Genomic DNA, 20,103 nt, shown 5'->3' with positions numbered 1-20,103 from the left:
GACGTCTTGAAACACGTACATAGGCAGGATATGAAAATCAATCCGACGGCAAACATCAATTGAGACAGGTTTTGCAACCCATGATATTGAAATGTTTAACGGAGTCAATCCAGAAAGAAAAAGCATTTGACCAATGAGTAACAGTGATCGTAATAAGACAATGACAACTTCTTTGTTGATTTTGTTTTTCTTTTTATTTATTTTTTAGGTCATTTTACACAGGTTGTTTGGAAAGAGAGTCAGAAGCTAGGAGTTGCCTGGGCTCGAAGCAAATCAGGAAAAATTCTTGTGGTTGCCAACTACGATCCCAAAGGAAATTTTGTCGGTCATTTTGCACAAAATGTACCACCAAAGAAAAAGTAGAATTTACGAATCACACTTTTACTAATAGTTGATCATATTTTCTGGTCTTGTTCATAACTTATTTTAAACCTCCTCTTCAATATCTTTCTCAAGGCGATGAACTTGGTGCCAGTTTTGCTTTAGAAACTTTTCCCTGATCCTGATTGATTGAAACGATAAGTATAGCATAAAATAACGTGAATTGCTTGCAAAAAAATGTATGAACTTCATTTCTGAAAGAAATTAACAGAGACAGCGTTACGAATTGAGAGTTTCTGGTCTTCTAATTTAGTCCAAAAGCGCTGCGACTTCAAATTCTCGCATAGTTACTCCTATGAACTATCGCCTTAAACATAGTAACAGTCTATAGTCAGTTACACTCTATTTTTTTTTCAAATATTATACTGATGCAGTTTTACACCTATCATATATTTAACCTCTTAATAGTGACATATATTTCAAAAAAAATGGACCAAAAATGGAAAATGTTTTTGACTTTTTAATTTTGTTCTATGTATTATTATAAAAGTTGGAAAATGGTTTTTTATTACAAAAATTTTAAATGCAATAACTACTGTATTTATCATTTTTGCATTAAAAAGTAATGGATTACACACACACATCATATTCAACTAGAGCAAATTGGACAAAATTTTGAAGCTAAATATAATATTACTAGTGTAATATAATATGAAAACACAGCATTATGATTTTCAGTACATAAATTTTAGAAATCTTTTACAGTATGGTATATCCCGAAACCCTTACCTACATTTTCCCTCCCTCGACTGTCATAATCAGTGAAAAGCTAGGACCACTGACGCCATCTTTTAGGAAAATAGTGAATTAAGTATCCTAAAGTAGAAACGAACTCAGCTCGGGCTTCACAAAATAGAAACAAAATTTCCTTTTCAAACTTGATTACATGCTGCTACGATTGGACTTGAATAGAAACATGATTCAGAGTTTACATTTTACTTATGTGATTTTTATGGTTCAATGTACAAATATTACGAAACAACGTTGAACTAATTTTTTTTGTGAGTGTGCGCAAAATTATATAATTCTCTTTCGCAATTACATTTTTAATTCTTCTGTAAATGCATGTCCGCATCAGATCTCCTAGTCTTGGGTGATTTTTTCTACAGTTTAAAATCTAAATCATGTTTCCTCATACTTGAATTGAAATATGGAACTTATAACCTATAACCCCAATGACAATATTATGATTCCATTTTAATAATTTTGTCTTCAAATGTATGTCTTCCTAATGACCTAAAAGCATGATATTTGTTTTTATTGAAAAAATAAATGTTCTGTTCTTACAATTTTATTCAGTTAAATTTCAGCTCTGAATTGAAACTGAAAACTGATATCATTCCATTTTGTTTTACATGTACAGTTATTGAAATCTTTTGAGAGTATAAATGTTTAGATTATTCCAGTTTTGGAAATATCAATATTTTTTTGAAATAAAATTTTTACTCTAAGTGTTTTCTGTATTGTATTCATTATTGCTTTCGATTAGTTTGCTGAATATGTCACTTGTGAATTGATAATATTCGAAAAGCAGTGCAAGAGTACATAAAATCCTAATTGTTATTAAAAATAATATAGAGAAGGCCCTGAATATAAAACACAAAATTTTAGCTAAAACTCACAAATGTACATATTTTCATGTTCTTTATACACTAGAAAGGATAACATTGTGGGAACGGGATAACGCGACCCTTCCCAGTTTGTTAGAGTGTAGATCAGTGGTTACCAACTGGCGGCCCGCTGAGCCTTTTTTTGTTGCCCGCGAACTAAAATATATTAGTCGTCATTTTTTGTGGACAAATTTCGTAAAAAAGCTATATGGGTTTTAAATGCTTTTAAGTTTTATATCTTAACAATTTGATGTCTGTTGCACATTAATTGTTTAACACATAGGTGAAAGTTATTGTAGCCGGAATTTTTTAATATGCAATTAAATATTTTTAAAAATCCACTTCTTATTTTAATTTATAATTCAATACTTTTGTTTTGTACAACTTGATAAAACTCTGACAGTAATACTTAATGCTCCTTCAAACATAAAAGAGTCCTACATAAAATTTTAATAAAGTTGCGGCCCGCCATTTTACTAGTGTTTTTAATTGCGCCCCCCGGCCTCGTGTAAGTTGGAAACCCCTGGTCTAGATCAATTAGCCTTCCAAAATCTTAAAATATAATTAGATTTAGTTTAATAAAAATATATTTGAAACTTCATCATTGAAATTCCATAGTATTTTTTCAAAAATGTATTGACCAAAAGTATTTAATTTAATGACACACTGACTTTTCCCTTATGCTTACACATTAGTTTCTTAAATATTCGAGTTTTCTTTTCTCTACATTTAAAAATTAAAGATATGCTAAAACACTCTTGTTTTTTCAATGAAACTGGTCAATCATATACCTGCCAAAGCAAATAATATGGAAAAGAGACATCCAGCTTCTCGAATTAGTAACTAACGTGGGGATCTGCTCTGTGTGGTACGCTATACCAGAAGAACAACTAATAGGATGAGCGATGTACTCAGATTTAATGGAGCGTCATTTGAACTAAGTTTGTTTGCTAACTAAATTGTTTGTTTAACTAAATTGTTTTTTTTTTTTTTTTTCAGTTTGTCAGGTAATTTCAATGATCAAAGTGAACCTGGTAGTATAGGTGGATTACGTCACGAAATTAACATTTCCATTATTATATGAAACCACATGTTCATTTTGTTTCTCGTTGTTATTTAAAAAGGTATTTATATAAAATTAAATAGTTTAAAATCAAAGGTATTTTATTTATTTTATAATCGTCGATGAACAGCCGACCCAATTTTTGGGTTTACGACTACTAATGTTCAACTCCGTAGCCTTGTACTTTTGAAGCAATCCAGAAGACAAGGAAACTCCAGGATCAGTATACTCCCAGAGGGATGATTTGTTATGGGAACATGGAGGACTTTGTGACTCGACAGATTTAACGTGCATCAGTCATCATTTACTACACGGGGAGTTTTCGGACTCACGAACTCTTGGACATGGGCTTAGCGCCCTACCAACCAGGCTATCCCGGCCCTAAAATCAACGGTATGTGGCATAAAAAAATTGTGTACTGTAACACAAAATAAATGGAGAAATAAGCACTAATACATTTAGAAGAAGTGTAAAGTATCGACATGCAATTATTGACACCCATGATGTCATAATTATTTTTGGTAGTAGGTTCTAATTGAAATAAATAATATTCTCGAAACTAAAAAGCAAAGTTAACGGAAAATAGAAACTTATTCGTTTCGGGGAACCGTAAAAAATTGCCCTACTATTACTGGTGCCAATCTATCATTAACTTTGTTAATAGTTACTAATTGAAATTAAAAAAAATAAGCTATGTACTAAAAAGCAGAATTGTGATAGCTCAAGGGATAGAGCATTGGCCTTCCAATGCAGCGAACTGGGTCCGAATCCCAGTTGATACGAATTCCGCATCCGTCTTGCACCGACCACAGTGCTGATGTGAAATATCCTCAGTGGTAGACGGATCATGGGTTGGAGTCCCCTTGCCGTCAGGCTAACCGTTGGAGGTTCTCTTGGTCTTCCTCTCCATGTAACGCAAATGTGGGTTAGCTCCATCAAAAAGTTCTCCACGAAGATAAATTTCTTCCATTACTCGATCCAGGAGTTCCCTTGTCTTCTGGATTGGGCTCAAAATTACAAGGCTACGGAATTGAACATTAGTAGTCGTGAACTTATATAATTGGGTCAGCTGTTCTACGACGGTTATAAAATAAAATATAAAATAAAAAAGGATACTAATTCGTGTAGTAGAAACGTAAAAAATTGTCAGACTATTATCGGCGCCAATGTTGATGCGATTTTAATGCGTATCAAGTATACTAATATAACTACAATTATTGAATTTGGTACCTATGAAACCTGCATCAAATCTGTGCAGTTTAAAAATATAGATATTGTGGAAAGAAGTGCGTTTTCAGTGAGCATTTTAAAAGTATAAGTACCAAAAAGAATTACTTGATTGCTGTAAATTTTGCGATCATGAGTTCGCCTCGAGCAATAGTATCATGCCAAATGATACAATTGATCTTCATTTTGACGGGAAAAATTACGAAAATGTCTTTTGTTTAATATAATAATGTAAAGTCATCAGCAAGGACGAAACATTAAATGAAAAGCAACTGGAATCATTTTAGCTTTTTTATAGATGTTTTGCATGTGCTTTTCAGTTTTGCGCTTGATTTCATAGTGTACCTCAGTACTGATTAAGTGATTGCTTACTTTTTTTTCACCCCGTACGGAGAACGGGCATTCAGCAAGTTTTTAATAATTATAACTAAGAACGATAAGTTCAGTGCCTTCTCTTAAGAAGAGATTTTAATAATTTAGGAAAATTATTAACGCTCTCCGCGGGTTACTCGAAATTTCCATATTTTATTTTCTATGTGTATATTGTATGATGTATTCAAATGATAAGGATGTATTTAGAAAAAAATAAAACACAGCACACAAGAATAATTGTGTTGCTTTTATTTGGTATAGAAAAATATTTTATTAAAACACAAACAGGAAAAAAGAACATTCTGAATAAATAAATAAATAGAGTTTAAATTTTTAAAAGAAAACCTTATATAAGTGAACTATAATAAAAACTACATTCTTGAGTACTACAAAAAATATACAGAAATTTTTGCTCTAATGCATTTTGTACCATAAAAAATTATTAAAAAGTCTTCACAGTTTAAATTAATATAAAGCAATTTTTTTTCTTTAACAATGTATGTTACAAAATAATTGTTACTTGCTAAGCTAAGCCCTCTGACTGTTTAATTCAAGTAAACAACGTTTTTATATAGATTTTTAATATTGATCCTTAACTTTTCTAGACTATGTGTTTTAAAATTCTGAAAATGTGGCTTGTGATTGCAGTGCCGATAGAAAAATCTTCACATTTGTAGTTGTACTGACCATGTCAATATTTTCGTTTTTTTTTCTTCCTTACTCTTAAGACATATTGTTATAATGCGTGTCTTGCCTTGTTAAAAATGTTTTGCCGTCACAAAAAAAACTTTTAATTGTATTACCTTGTAATTAAGTTTTTCTTTGAAAGAAAGGAAAAAAACTCAATTTTTTGGTGCGTAATTTTAAAGACCCTGTCAAGATTTTTTTTAGCCAAAAAAGAAAAAGAAAAACTTTTTTCATTTTAGATGTGCAACTGACTTTGTCATTATGTTTTACCTTTTCCCCCAAAAAATATTTTGCACTCAATACTGTTGCATTTGTTTTATCAAGATTTTTTTTTTGCCGGCACTGTAATGACATTCTTTTTTTAACCAACGATTATACTCGTTATCTATTAAAAGGTTTGAACTTGAAACCTCTTGTTTCATCTTTGCTGAAGTAAAGTGCAGCAAGTGCTATTTAGGCATTCTTAAAGCTCTGAAAGAACTGTTTATAAATATAGCATAGCAAAATCTAGCACAGCGTATAAGCATCATATTTTATATTTTATTTACAATGGCATGCCAAGGAAGATAGAAATGTGCTATTAATTTTTACATTTAACCTGGCCAGGCAGAGAATTGACAAGAAGCTGTTGTAACCTTGAAGAAAAATTAATGGAGCAATTTTCGCGCTTTAGAATTTGCCGTGCTATTACATTAAATTATGAGCTTAAAGTATCCTTTTCGACTAAAGAAAAGATTTTTAGTTTCCCTCTTTGAGCAATCTAAGAATTATGTGCCCGGAATCTTTTCATTTATTCAATAATGCTTTATTCCTTAAAATTTGTATTAAACTTAGGTGCCAAATATGAAATTTTAAAGTTATAAGTATTTTTAAAACTTGTACTTTAAAATCCTAATCTTTTAAAAGTTTTGATACCACCTTACACATATATATATTATGTATTACATATTACATAATATATATATATATATACATATATATATATTTATCAATTTAGAATAAATATAAATTTTAGAATGAAAAATTTGCGGTATTCCATCAGATTGGATTTGCGTGATGTGTAAGCTTGTATACAAACGATTACAAACAAGTTCAACTTTGGTTAAGGAAACCACAACATTTTCGTCAATAGAGTGCATGATAAATTTCCGAATCCGCTGTATTTTCGATATTAAATACAATTATAGAACATGGTGGTATTGAATGCAAGAATACCTCTTTAAATGCAAATAAAAATGAGGGAATTCTTCCTACATTATGTTCTGTTTTGCTTTAATAAATTTTAGAATGAACAGTCAGAGGAGTAATTCCTTTCTAATAAAGTAACTTGATTAGTAGAGCGTCAGTTAAAACGTGCTTAATAATCACAAATTGCTCTTAAATACTTTTTTTAAATACTTGGTACTATAAGTATTTCAGATTTGCTTCAGCAGCTTTTTTTTTATTTTTTATTCCTGACTTTTGCTTCTTCATTTTGAGTTTTTTACAACTGCTGTAAAATAGAACTCAAATTACTTTCTGAGGGCTTTTTTTTTTAAAGCGAGAAATACGGATGTGTCAGTTAAACGTTAAGAAAAACTTTTAAAAGGTAGCATATTGATCATACAATGCCGGATCAAAAATGATATTCTTAAGGGACGTGATGTACAGTGCACCAAAAGAAAAACCGACCACCCTCAGTAGCGTTTTGATACAATAATCGGATCTTCATGTTCTAGGACTCAGTCTTAAAGGTTTGAAAGGGTTACCTCAAATATGTTAATTAATTAGTGCAGACGATATTTTAAAATACGAAATCGAACACAAATATGTAATTTCTCTGAAGAAACATACTTTTTTTCAATTAGATTTCCAATTTTCGTATTCAATTAGAGTTACACCTACAGACCCTGACCAAATTATTAGACGCATTATAAGATTCTATGTAAAATCTTAATTATCAGGTGATACTATACAGCTTATGGATTGTTTTTACGGGACTGAAACAGGTTTGCACTTGTTTACTTTCGTGTATCAATGGGTTAAATTAGTCGATATATAATATAAATTCGATGATTGGATAAACTAGACAATATATTATATAGATATAGACTATTTATAATATCAGATATTTTATTAGTATATTATAACAATTAGACAAATTATTAAACTCACTGTAGTTTTTTAATAATACATGTTTTGCACGAGTTTATATCCAATATTTTTATATTTAAACATACATGTAATGAGTTATTATTCCGATTAAATAAGCTAGACGATATATTATATAGATATAGACTGTTTTTAATATCAGATATTATATTAGTATATTATAACATTTAGACAAATTATTAAACTCACTGTAGATTTTTAATAATACATGTTTTGCACGAGTTTAAATGCAATACTTTTATATTTAAACATACATGTAATGAGTTATTATTCCGATTAAATAAGCTAGACGATATATTATATAGATATAGACTGTTTTTAATATCAGATATTATATTAGTATATTATAACATTTAGACAAATTATTAAACTCACTGTAGATTTTTAATAATACATGTTTTGCACGAGTTTAAATGCAATACTTTTATATTTAAACATACATGTAATGAGTTATTATTCCGATTAAATAAGCTAGACGATATATTATATAGATATAGACTGTTTTTAATATCAGATATTATATTAGTATATTATAACATTTAGACAAATTATTAAACTCACTGTAGATTTTTAATAATACATGTTTTGCACGAGTTTAAATGCAATACTTTTATATTTAAACATACATGTAATGAGTTATTATTCCGATTAAATAAGCTAGACGATATATTATATAGATATAGACTGTTTTTAATATCAGATATTATATTAGTATATTATAATAATTAGACAAATTATTAAACTCACTGTAGTTTTTTAATAATACATGTTTTACACGAGTTTAAATGCAATACTTTTATATTTAAACATACATGTAATGAGTTATTATTCAGGAGATCTTTTATATACTTCCTATTTGTATTTATTTTTAACATATTTCATTACAATGTTAACCAATTAATACACGAACGTAAACAATTGAAAACCAGTTTCAGCCTCTCAAAAACAATAAAGCCGTATAGTATCACCAAATAATTAAGATTTTACATAGAATCTTATAGTGCCTCTAATAGTTTGGTCAGGAAATGTAAAATGAGGCTTGAAAATTGAGTTTCTCCGAACACGTTTTTAACATCGGCTCTACATTTAGATTTTCAATTTATTTTGTTTTGCACTTGAAAGACATTGTAGTAATATCTTAACTCTTTCCTGGAATTTCGAGAAAGAGATAAACTATAGATCTGTATATAAATTCTTCTACTTTGTTTTGTGAGAGGATTGCACTTGATGGCATCCGTTCGTCTGTTCCGTCTTTTGCACTCCGTTAGTGTTACTACTTGCTTTGATATTTTTATCCGTTTTCTTACCGTAGGAAGTTAAATAGAAGTGCACAAAGAGAACGAAAAAGATTATCGCTTGCCCAAGAACTATCCAGACGGCAAAATTTCGAACGTTGCAATTTTCTGGAGGGAAAAGTGCCATCTGCGCCAGCGACGTCATCACAATTGTAAACTGGAGCTGAAAAATATTCAGAACATGCATTTGTTTTAATATGGAAAAATCATGTTTAACACTAATTCCGAAACGAAGATAATAAGTTTAATGCAAAAACAACATTACGAGGTAAGACTACTACAACGAAACGAAACAAATAAATACATATTAATTATATAGTTATCGTATTAATGCATAAAGTCCCTGGCCGAATTATTGGACGCACTATAAGATTCTGTGTTAAATCTTAATTATCAGGTGATTATTCGACGCTATACAAGATTCTGTGTTAAATCTTAATTATCAGGTGATTCAATACAGCTTTATTGTTTTTACGTGACTGTAACCGGTTTGTACTTGTTTACGTTCGTGTATCAATTACTTAAATGAGACGATATATAATATAAATCCGACGATTGGATAAATTAGACGATATATTACATAAGGATAAAATATTTATTATATCTGGTATTATATTAGTATATTATAATAATTAGACCAAATTATTCGACGCTATACAAGATTCTGTGTTAAATCTTGATTATCAGGTGATACAATACAGCTTTATTGTTTTTACGTGACTGTAGCCTGTTTGCACTTGGTTGCGTTAGTGTATTAATTGGTGAAATTAGACAATATATAATATAAATTCTACGAATGGATAAATTAGACGATATATTATATAAATATAGAATATTTATTATATCAGGTATTATATTGGTATATTTTAATAATTAGACCAAATTATTAGACCCATTATAAGATTCAGTGTAAATTCTTAATTACCAGGTGATACTATACATCTTTATTGTTTTTATGTGACTGAAACCAGTTCGCACATGTTTACGTTAGAATATCAATTGGTTAAATAAGACGATACATAATATAAATTTGAGGATATTATAATTTAGACGATATATTATACAAATATAGAATATTTATTACATCAGGTATTATATTAGTATAGTATAATAATTAGAGCAAATTATTAGATGCACTGTATCGTTTTAAAAATTACACGTTTTGCACGAGTTTATAGGCAATACTTTAATATTTAAACATTCATGTAATGGGTTTTTATTCAGGAGATTTTTTATATACTTCCTATTTGTATATATTTTTAATGTATTGCATTGCAATGTTAACTAATTGATACATGAACATAAACAAGCGTAAATCGATTTCAGCAGCGTAAAAACAATAATGCTGTATAGTATCACCTGATAATTAAAATTTTACATAAAATCTCATAGCTTGTCTAATAATTTGGCCATGGTCTGTATGTTTTTAAATGGCCATTGGCTGTATTGTTTATACTCCTTAATTATAAATTTATAACATTTTTTGAAGCATTTTGTAAATCAGATTTACGTTTAAAGCATTTTTGATGTTATGTTATAACCTAAATATTAAAATTACTTGAGAAAATCAAAAAGCAGAAAATATACATTACTACTAATCTTTAAATGTAAACTTTTTTAAAAAATTAATTTTCCATTATTTTCATAAAAAAGTAAGATATAAAATATTGTGTGATATTTTTAGAAATTGAGTTTACATAATCTCATTTCATTTTCCAGGTATTGTGTATTTTATTATATGAAGAATATTTAGAAATGTGCTGCCAAGACTGAAAAGGCGGAAATTATTTATTGTTATTTTAAAAACACTGAATTTTCTTATACTTTCTTCAAAAATCTTATAAGAAAATCTTAAAGAACATTTTAAGATAAACATTGTGTGAAATGAACACAAGACTTGTAAAATTATCTAAGACTATATCAACACGATTTTTGTAAGTTCCACGCATATTTGATTTCATAATTTTTGGTGCAAAACCAAAGATTTTTTTTAAATAATAAAATTGAAGATTAACAATTTTATTTTCTGCTTTTCTTTATTCTGTATTTTTCATCTTAGAATTTATTAAGCTCTTAAAAAGAGCACTTTATTTACCCTCCCCCATACTTTCCCGTCTTCTTAAATTTGGTATTGATAGTAAACTTCGTTTTAATTCCAAATTTATCTGGTTGTTCGAAAAAATGAAAATGAAAGACGATTTTCTTGCAGTGAATAAATATTTTATTCAATCCTATATCATTCATTCAAGTTTAAAACCTTTTGCCAGTGAATAAATATTTTATTCAATCCTATATCATTCATTCAAGTTTAAAACCCTTTGCCAGTGAATAAATATTTTATTCAATCCTATATCATTCATTCAAGTTTAAAACCTTTTGCCATTTTTCTGGATTTAATCCCAGAGACCTCAACAATAAAAAAACGCTCATAACACATAAAATTTTCAATTAATTTATAATTTCCTAGATATAATTTCATTTATTCTCCTGTTTCCATGGCAACTAGAACATTTTTCTTTATGTTGAAATTTAATAGTATGTTATCGAACATAAACGATTAGTTTGTTTTTTCAGGTTTGTCGCTGCAGCCTAGATGCTCTGACAGATTAAATTTAGGTAATGGACATACAGGTGGCTGCAATCAAGATCAATTTTGGTTTAAGCTACAGCCTCTGACCAAATTATTAGACGCACTATAAGATTCTCTGTAAAATCTCAATTGCCAGGTGATACTATACAGCTTTATTGTTTTTATGTGACTGAAACCGGTTTGCATTTGTTTACGTTCGTGTATCAATTAGTTAACATTGTAATGCAATACGTTAAAAAAAAATAATATATTAATGCAAATAGGAAGTAGTATGGAACCGATTATCCGGAACGGTCGGGACCATCGCTATTCCGGATAACTGATTTTTCCGGTTTTCTGAATCGCTACAAAAAGCATTTTTTTTATTGTTAAACCCAACTAAAAAAAAAAAATTGTAAATAATCTTAAAAAGAAGANTTTTTGCGTTTTCGGTTATATCTTTACACTTTAATTGTTTTTACGCGACTGAAACCGGTTTGTACTTGTTTATGTTCGCGTATCAATTAGTTAACATTGTAATACAATACGTTAAAAAAAATAATATATTAATGCAAATAGGAAGTAGTATGGAACCGATTATCCGGAACGGTCGGGACCATCGCTATTCCGGATAACTGATTTTTCCGGTTTTCTGAATCGCTACAAAAAGCCTTTTTTTTATTGTTAAACCCAACTAAAAAAAAAAAATTGGAAATAATCTTAAAAATAAGAAAAAACGATGAAGTAATACACTAATGATTATTTCCAAAATGATTGTAAGGTAAACATCTTTAAGAAAAGAAAGAAAAATCGTAAAATCTTATGAGGAAAAAAAATTTTGTTTAAAAAAAATGGCGAGAAAATTTATCGAATTTCGTTCCGGTTTTTTGGTTTTCCGGTTTTCTGATTTCCGGATAACGGGTTCTGTACTGTATATAAAAATTCTCCTAAATAAAAACCCATTGACCAAAAGTATTGCAAATAAAGTCGTGCAAAGCATGCAATTATTAAAACACTACAGTGCGTCGAATAATTTGGTCTAATTATTATAATATACTAATATAATACCTGATATAATTAACATTCTGTTTTTATCTGATATATCGTCTAATTTATCTAATCGTCAAATTTTTATTATATGACGCCTAATTTTGACTAATTAAAACAGGAGCGTAAGCAAGTGCAAGCCAGTTTCATCCGAGTAAAAAGAATAAAGCTGTTTTAGTATCACCTGATAATTAATATTTTGCATAGAATCTAATAGTGCGTCTAATAATTTGGTCAGCGACTGTATATATTATAAAATCATAGTTAGACATTACTTATTTCTTACCAATTGAAGTTTTGTTAAATGTTTTTTCCACCAGATGTATTTCTGTACTGAAGGCCCAAACGCTGATAAGGCGTAATATGAATACATCCAAATGTGTACAAATGTATTTAATAAAGGTAGAATTGTAGTGTAACCACCTTAAAAAGGAAGAAAAAATATATTTAAACTTCACAAAACATACATTTCACTTATAAAAAATTTTAAACTAATAATTATTGAAAAAAAATTTTGTTTATTTATATATATATATATATATAAACACAATTATTACAATAATATAAAAATAAAATAATATAAATAGAAAACTATTACTGGGAAAAACCAAAAGTCTTCCTCAAGACACATCTTTATAATTTAATACGATATTTCTGATGAATAAAGAACATCGATCTTAAGATAATTATTATTTATATGTGTCGATATCGCTAAGAAATTCAGTTAAAAAAGAGCATGAAGTAAAAGTAAGCAGAAACCAAACTTACCGCCTTGTAGCAAAATGTGGTTTAGGTTTAAAAGTAAAATATTAATTTAACAGTTAACAAATTTCACGAAGAAGCAAAATCTTTAAAGTTGAGCTTGAAGCTTGAATTGAATAAAATTAAATTAAAAAATATATATTTGATCGGAAAAAATTGAAGCAAGTAGCATATCAGTGCTGCCATCTATGAGAAAAACTATTGAAAAAAATTTATTCTGAAAAATTATTTAATAAAACCCATAATAATCAGGAAAAAATGTTATTAATTTTATTACAACAATAAAAAATAATAAAAAAACATTCAAAATAGGTAAACGTTGTAATTTAAATAACAGACTAAAATAAGGAATAAATCATTCCATTTTTCATAGTGTGTCATCCAATTCCATCTTTCATAGTGTGTCAATTAATCATCCTCGATCAAGATAAAACTTATTTTTAGAGCTATTTAGCTATTTATGATCATTGTTTGTTATAAAATAACTTTGAAATTGCTTATTTTTCACTTTAACTGTCTATCATTAGTTATTTCATAGAATAACTAGGTAATGTACGAAATTTTTCATCTGTTATATACTTTAACTAACGTGTCTATTTATTTCACAATCTGTGAATGAATAAATGGATGCATGAATGGGTCTGCCCTATAAACGGGTTGTGACGTGTGTGTGGCTATAGTCATATCCTTGGGCCATAGATGGCGCCACTGAAAACACACACTCTGCAGTAAATTTGCTTGGTTTCACCAAACAGGCTTGCTAATATTTTCAAGTGGCAGTATTATTAAGAACTGGCATACATTTTCCACCTTAAGAGAAAAAAAAATTTTAAAACACGAAATGTGAGAAAACTTATTTACGAGGTGAGGTGTACATAATGTTAAATTATCTAATGTAACATATTATAATTTATCCTGGAGTATAATTACAATCATCAATCACTAATAATCGATCAAACATTTAATTCAATAAGAAGCAATATATCATTCCTTACCTCCTGCATACTTAACTCCGTACCATGATGTTACTGGAACAATGGCATGATGAAAAACATGAAGGAAAGAAATCTGAGAATATTTTTTTCGAAGGATGATAAATATCTGGAAAAAAAATTTCAGTTTCATTTTTATATTATACACATCATTTAACATTGAATAAAAGAGCATTGTATAGTTATGTAATACGCATACCAAGATAAGTTTGCGTGTAAATCGGCCTATTTAGCTCTTACTTTCCGATTTTTTATTTATCTTTTCATAAACTCATAAAATCTTTAATTTTTAGAAGATATAATTAGAAAGCATTATCTCAATTTTTTTATTTTATTTCAAAATTTAAAAGTTTTTTACAGTCTTTAATAAAATAAATGGTAATTTATTTTGGAAAAAAATCGTTAATCTATTTTATCACCGAAATTCCAAAATCCGAATCAAGGAACTAATTAATTCTGAAGCAAGGTACAATTAAGGAACTAATCAAAAGATTAAATGAATGCGAAATGCCCTTTTGATCTATACCTAGATATTGTGCGGGTAAATCGGCATATTTAGCTTTTATTTCCGATTTTTTATTTCTCTTTTCATAAACTTATAAAATCTTTAATTTTCAGTAGATATAATTAAAAAACATTATCTAATTTTTTTTTTTTTTTTTTTTAAATTTAAAATTTTTTTTACAGTCTTTAATAAAATAAATGGCAATTTATTTTGGAAAAAAATCGTTAATCTATTTTATCATCGAAATTCCAAAATCCGAATCAAGGAACTAATTAATTCTGAAGCAAGGTACAATCAAGGAACTAATCAAAAGATTAAATGAATGCGAAATGCCCTTTTGATCTATACCTATATTCTGCGGGTAAATCGGCATATTTAGCTTTTACTTTCCGATTTTTTATTTCTCTTTTCATAAACTCATAAAATCTTTAATTTTTAGAAGATATAATTAAAAGGCATTATCTCAATTTTTTTATTTTATTTCAAAATTTAAAAGTCTTTACAGTCTTTAATAAAAAAAATGGTAATTTATTTTGGAAAAAAATCGTTAATCTATTTTTACCGAAATTCCAAAATCCGAATCAAGGAACTAATCAAAAGATGAAATGAATGCGAAATGCCCTTTTGATTTTTACCTAGATATTGTGCGGGTAAATCGGCATATTTAACTTTTACTTTCCGATTTTTTATTTCTCCTTTTATAAACTTATAAAATCTTTAATTTTTAGTAAATATAATTAAAAAACATTATCTCATTTTTTTTTTATTTTATTTTAAAATTTAAAAGTTTTTTACTTTCTTTAATAAAATAAATGGTAATTTATTTTGGAAAAAAATCGTTAATCTCTTTTATCACCGAAATTCCGAAATCCGAATCAAGGAACTAATTAATTCTGAAGCAAGGTACAATCAAGGAACTAATCAAAAGATTAAATGAATGCGAAATGCCCTTTTGATCTATACCTAGATATTGTGCGGGTAAATCGGCATATTTAGCTTTTACTTTCCGATTTTTTATTTCTCTTTTCATAAACTTATAAAATCTTTAATTTTTAGTAAATATAATTAAAAAACATTATCTTAATTATTTTTAGTACCATAAAATTTAAAATTTTTTTACAGTCTTTAATAAAATAAATGGTAATTATCAGTTGATACTATACAGCTTTACTGTTTTTATGTGACTGAAACCAATTTACACTTGTTTACGTTCATGCCTCAATTGGTTAAAGGAGGCGATTATAATACAAATTCAACGATTGGATAAATTAGACTACATATTATATAAATATAAAATATTTATTACATCAGGTATTATACTATCATGCTGTAATAATTCGATCAAATTATTAGACACACTGTAGTTTTCTTAAATCTAAATTATCTGGTGATACTACACAGCTTTATTGTTTCTACGAGGGTGAAACTGGTTTGCACTTGCTTACGTTCGTGTATCAATTGGTTAACATTGTAATGCAATATGTTAAAAATAAATACAAATAGGAAGTATATAAAAAATCTCCTGAATAAAAACCCATTACATGTATGTTTAAATATAAAAGTTTTGCATACAAACTCGTGCAAAACATGTAATTATTAAAACATTACAGTGAGTCTAATAATTTGTCTAATTATTATTATATACTAATATAATACCTGAAATAATAAGTATTCTACTATTTTTAAGTATTCTATATTTATCGTCTAATTTATTTTATCGTCTAATTTAACCAATCTATACACGAGCGTAAACAAGTACAAACCGGTTTCAGTCATATAAAAACAATGAACCTGTATAGCAATATCTGATAATTAAGATTTTACATAGAATCTTATAGTGTGTCTAATAATTAGGTCAGGAACTGTAGATGATTGAATGGAAGGATGTGTAACTTAGATGGCATAAGTTTTAGTTCGACCTTTTTAAAAAAGTTTTTAAAAGACATTCATTAAGTCATGGCTGGTTAAAAATGATGATATATTACTTAACTGTTGAAGTTGAGTGGCTTATAATTCCAAAAATGAATGGGTTTTTAAAGAAAGGACTAAAAAGACTAGTCTAAAAATAGGCCAAGTATTATGATTTAAAAGCAATAAAAATGTCCATAAACTGGGTATTTTATTATTGTTATTTCTTTCATGCCTTTGTATTTTTTACACCTCTTAAAAAGGGACGTTATTTTAATAATTTTTATGCTGTAAAAATATCGAGATGCGGAATTACCTTTTTAACTTTTTTATGCTAATGATAGCGATGTAAAAAAAAAAAGAAAATTACTTATCAACTTATTGGTATGATTGGTGTATAAATCGAAGAAAAAAGTAGGTAAAAGACCAGTGAATTCTAATATTGTTCGATATACTATACTTTAAGGTAACAACAATTAATAATTCGCAAATAAAGAAACTGATGGCGAGCGGGAATGACTTACTGTATCGAAGAATTCTACAAATTTACTAAGGTAATAAACATAACAGGTGAACAGCATCTAGAAAGAAAAAATAATGTTATTGAAAATAATAAAATTTTGCAAATATCAATTTTTGTACAAATATTTAAATTAAGTCAATTTAAATTATTATCCTAGTTCAAAATTAATCATTGAGTCCACTGTACAGTTTTTATTGCTCAGCAGCAAAAAAAATACGTCTATAATCGTTACTTTTTCAAACTTTTATAAATGCTAATTTCAAAAAATCCCCCATAATTTATCAACATTAAAAAAAAATTAAAATAATTAAATCCGAACATTTGAGAAAGAGCACCATAGCGGATATCTAAAACTTAGCATGTATGCCTAATTTTCCAGATATGTTTATCTATCAAATAATGAATGAAAATGCACAATAATAGGTGTTATCCAATGACCATCCTTACTGTATATTTATACAACTCTTGTCAAAAATGAAGTAAAAAATTGAACATTGGATTCTGAAAGTTAATATTTAAGTCAGAAAAAGAAAACGCTAATGAAATCATAATAACCCACCAGAGTAAGTTACACACACAAATGTCATAACCTATTTATGTGTAATGTTCAGTGCTTTTAACAATGTAACTAGGCTCGTTAACCCACTGACGATTTAGCAATTAATAATATAATATATATATTAATTAATATATATAATAATTAATGTAATAATTACATAATATAATTATATATAATTACATAATAATTGTATATATAATATAATAATTATATATAACATTCTCCCAAAGGGCGAAATTGGGAGAATGTTATATGTATACTAATATACTATTTTTCTATCCAATAACATGGAAAACTGGCTTTTCAAGACGTCACAAAATACTTTTCCTTCTTCAGCATTCATATTTATCTTAAAATCACCGCCAAGCCGATAATTATTCGTTAATAATAAAAAGAATATAAAAAATACTTTAAATTATTATTATGCAAATACATTAAAAATGCCTGCTAGTGAAAATAGAAAGAAAAACAGCAGCGGTCGCCATAGGAACGCATGCAATGACGACGCATGCGTACTGCATACTATTACTCTTGAGCACAGTTGAAAAGTGTGTGCACGCCATCAAATCCAAACCAAGACCCATTTTGCTAATGGGTAATATAAAATACGAGTTTAAAAATGAAATTTAGCGAAGTTAACTGAGGAAATGGATAAGGCTCAAACTTTTTGTGGTCTGTTTAATTCGCCGATTTTGTCATTTACATTCCATTCCATAACTTGCTTTCTTAATTACATGTTTCAGCGAGCAAAAATATTAACTTATTAATTTATTAAATTATATATCTTTTTATTTCCAGTGACAGAAGATCTTGACTATTTGAAACTCCTTTTATTTCCAGTTTTGTCAAAGGCGCAACTGTGAAGTAAATTGGGAATGACCTCTCTCCAAACATTTGAAGCGCAAAAATAAATTCCCATTATTTATGTCATTATATTAATTATTATGTAATAATGTATCGTGACTGTAAATTTTAGTTAACAAATAAATAAGGATTGCTTTGCTGAATACCACCACGTTGTGCAATCTAATAACTATTTTTCAAATAATTCTTACCTTGAAAAAAAAAAGAAAATATTTGAAAAAATGCTAACTTTCAGTAGACAATTAAATTAAAATAAGGATCATTACAATTACATTGAAATCGTCTGCACACTGGCCACAGTCCATATCCAAATTATTAGACGCACTATAAAATTCTACGTAAAATCTTAATTATCAGGTGATGTTAAGATTGTACAGCTGTATTATTTTTACTCGGATGAAACCGGTTTGCATTTGTTTACACTCCTGTGTCAATTGATTAACATTGTAATGCAATACGTTAAAAATACAATACAAATAGGAAGTATATAAGTATATGAAAAATTTCCTGAATAAAAACCCATTACACGTACGTTTAAATATAAAAGCATTGCCAATAAATTCGTGCAAATCATGTAATTATTAATAAACTACAGTGCGTCTAATGATTTGATCTAATTATTATTATATACTAATATAATACTTGATATAATAAATATTCTATATTTATATAATATATCGTATAATTTATCCTATCGTGAAATTTACATTATGTATCGTCTAATTTAACCAATTGATACACTAACGTAAACAAATGCAAACCGGTTTCAGCCGCGTGAAAACAATAAAGCTGTATAGTATCAACTGATAATTTACATGGAATATTATACTGCGTCTAATAATTTGGGCAAGGACTGTAGTATTTTTTTTCTAAATTTCATTATATCTAAAATATGTCTTACCTTTACAGCAGTTTCGTCATTTGAATAATTAATTGGTTCGCAGCGCCAACTGTACGTAGTTAACCAGATTAGTGAAAACTGCAAAATTATGAGAGAAAGACATCTTATTTGTAAATCAATTAAAAATGATTAGCATTCATTAAATAATTACTATTGCATTTATTTTCATGTGATTTACGGGAGCGTGTTCGGCGATGCAGAAATTAAATATAACTTAATGAATTTTACTTTCTTTCATTATGATAAAGCGTTTTATTTCGCAATAAAACATTGAAACGGGTTATATTGGTTTCTCAATAAATTGGTTTGCTTATTCAGTCATTTGGTTGTACTCGGCTGAGCTTGGGTGTTAAGTAAAACAAAATATAAATTTTCCTATTTATTATTTAATGACGAAGCAGTTATCGATAGAGAAATTTTAATGAAAACGTTTCTATAATATTTTATGAAAAATAGTTACAGTTAAAATCAAAGTAGTTACAGGCCAATCATTCAAAAGTTTGAACTCAAACGTTAGCGTTTTCGGGGGAAAATACACTAATGTAAGAAATTAAGAGAATTTGCAGACTTGATCGATTATCTCTAGAACTACTGGACCGGATTTAATGTAATTTGATATATACATGCATTGATACAATACAAAACAAATAACCATTCAACAATTGTAATACGCACGCATGATCGTGC

At 28.1% G+C, this 20,103-nt stretch overlaps 2 protein-coding genes across 7 annotated transcripts in view; one reads left to right on the top strand and one right to left on the bottom strand.

Annotated features, from left to right (window-relative positions):
• The window catches only part of LOC107454138 (uncharacterized), a 28,935-nt gene extending 27,098 nt beyond the window's left edge, over positions 1–1,837 (top strand). For all 4 annotated transcript variants that reach the window (XM_016071209.3, XM_016071210.3, XM_016071211.4 and 1 more), the window contains exon 6: positions 209–1,837. In XM_016071209.3, the coding sequence (XP_015926695.1) occupies positions 209–363 (155 nt within the window). In that variant the 3' untranslated portion in view covers positions 364–1,837. The remainder of the gene's footprint in view (positions 1–208) is intronic.
• Positions 1,838–4,887: 3,050 nt separating this feature from the next.
• Positions 4,888–20,103, bottom strand: part of LOC110282901 (very long chain fatty acid elongase 7) — a 45,629-nt gene continuing 30,413 nt past the window's right edge. For all 3 annotated transcript variants that reach the window (XM_043047530.2, XM_071186067.1, XM_071186095.1), the window contains exons 4-8: positions 19,417–19,494; positions 17,094–17,150; positions 14,160–14,265; positions 12,689–12,825; positions 4,888–8,949 (exon numbers count right to left, since the gene is read on the bottom strand). In XM_043047530.2, coding sequence (XP_042903464.1) covers positions 8,689–8,949; positions 12,689–12,825; positions 14,160–14,265; positions 17,094–17,150; positions 19,417–19,494 — 639 coding nt within the window. In that variant the 3' untranslated portion in view covers positions 4,888–8,688. The remainder of the gene's footprint in view (positions 8,950–12,688; positions 12,826–14,159; positions 14,266–17,093; positions 17,151–19,416; positions 19,495–20,103) is intronic.

Source organism: Parasteatoda tepidariorum, chromosome 1 (genome assembly GCF_043381705.1).
Source record: "Parasteatoda tepidariorum isolate YZ-2023 chromosome 1, CAS_Ptep_4.0, whole genome shotgun sequence".
Taxonomy (NCBI): Eukaryota; Metazoa; Arthropoda; class Arachnida; order Araneae; family Theridiidae; genus Parasteatoda; species Parasteatoda tepidariorum.
Note: the sequence above shows the minus strand (reverse complement) of the source record. Positions and strands in the feature narration are given on the sequence as shown.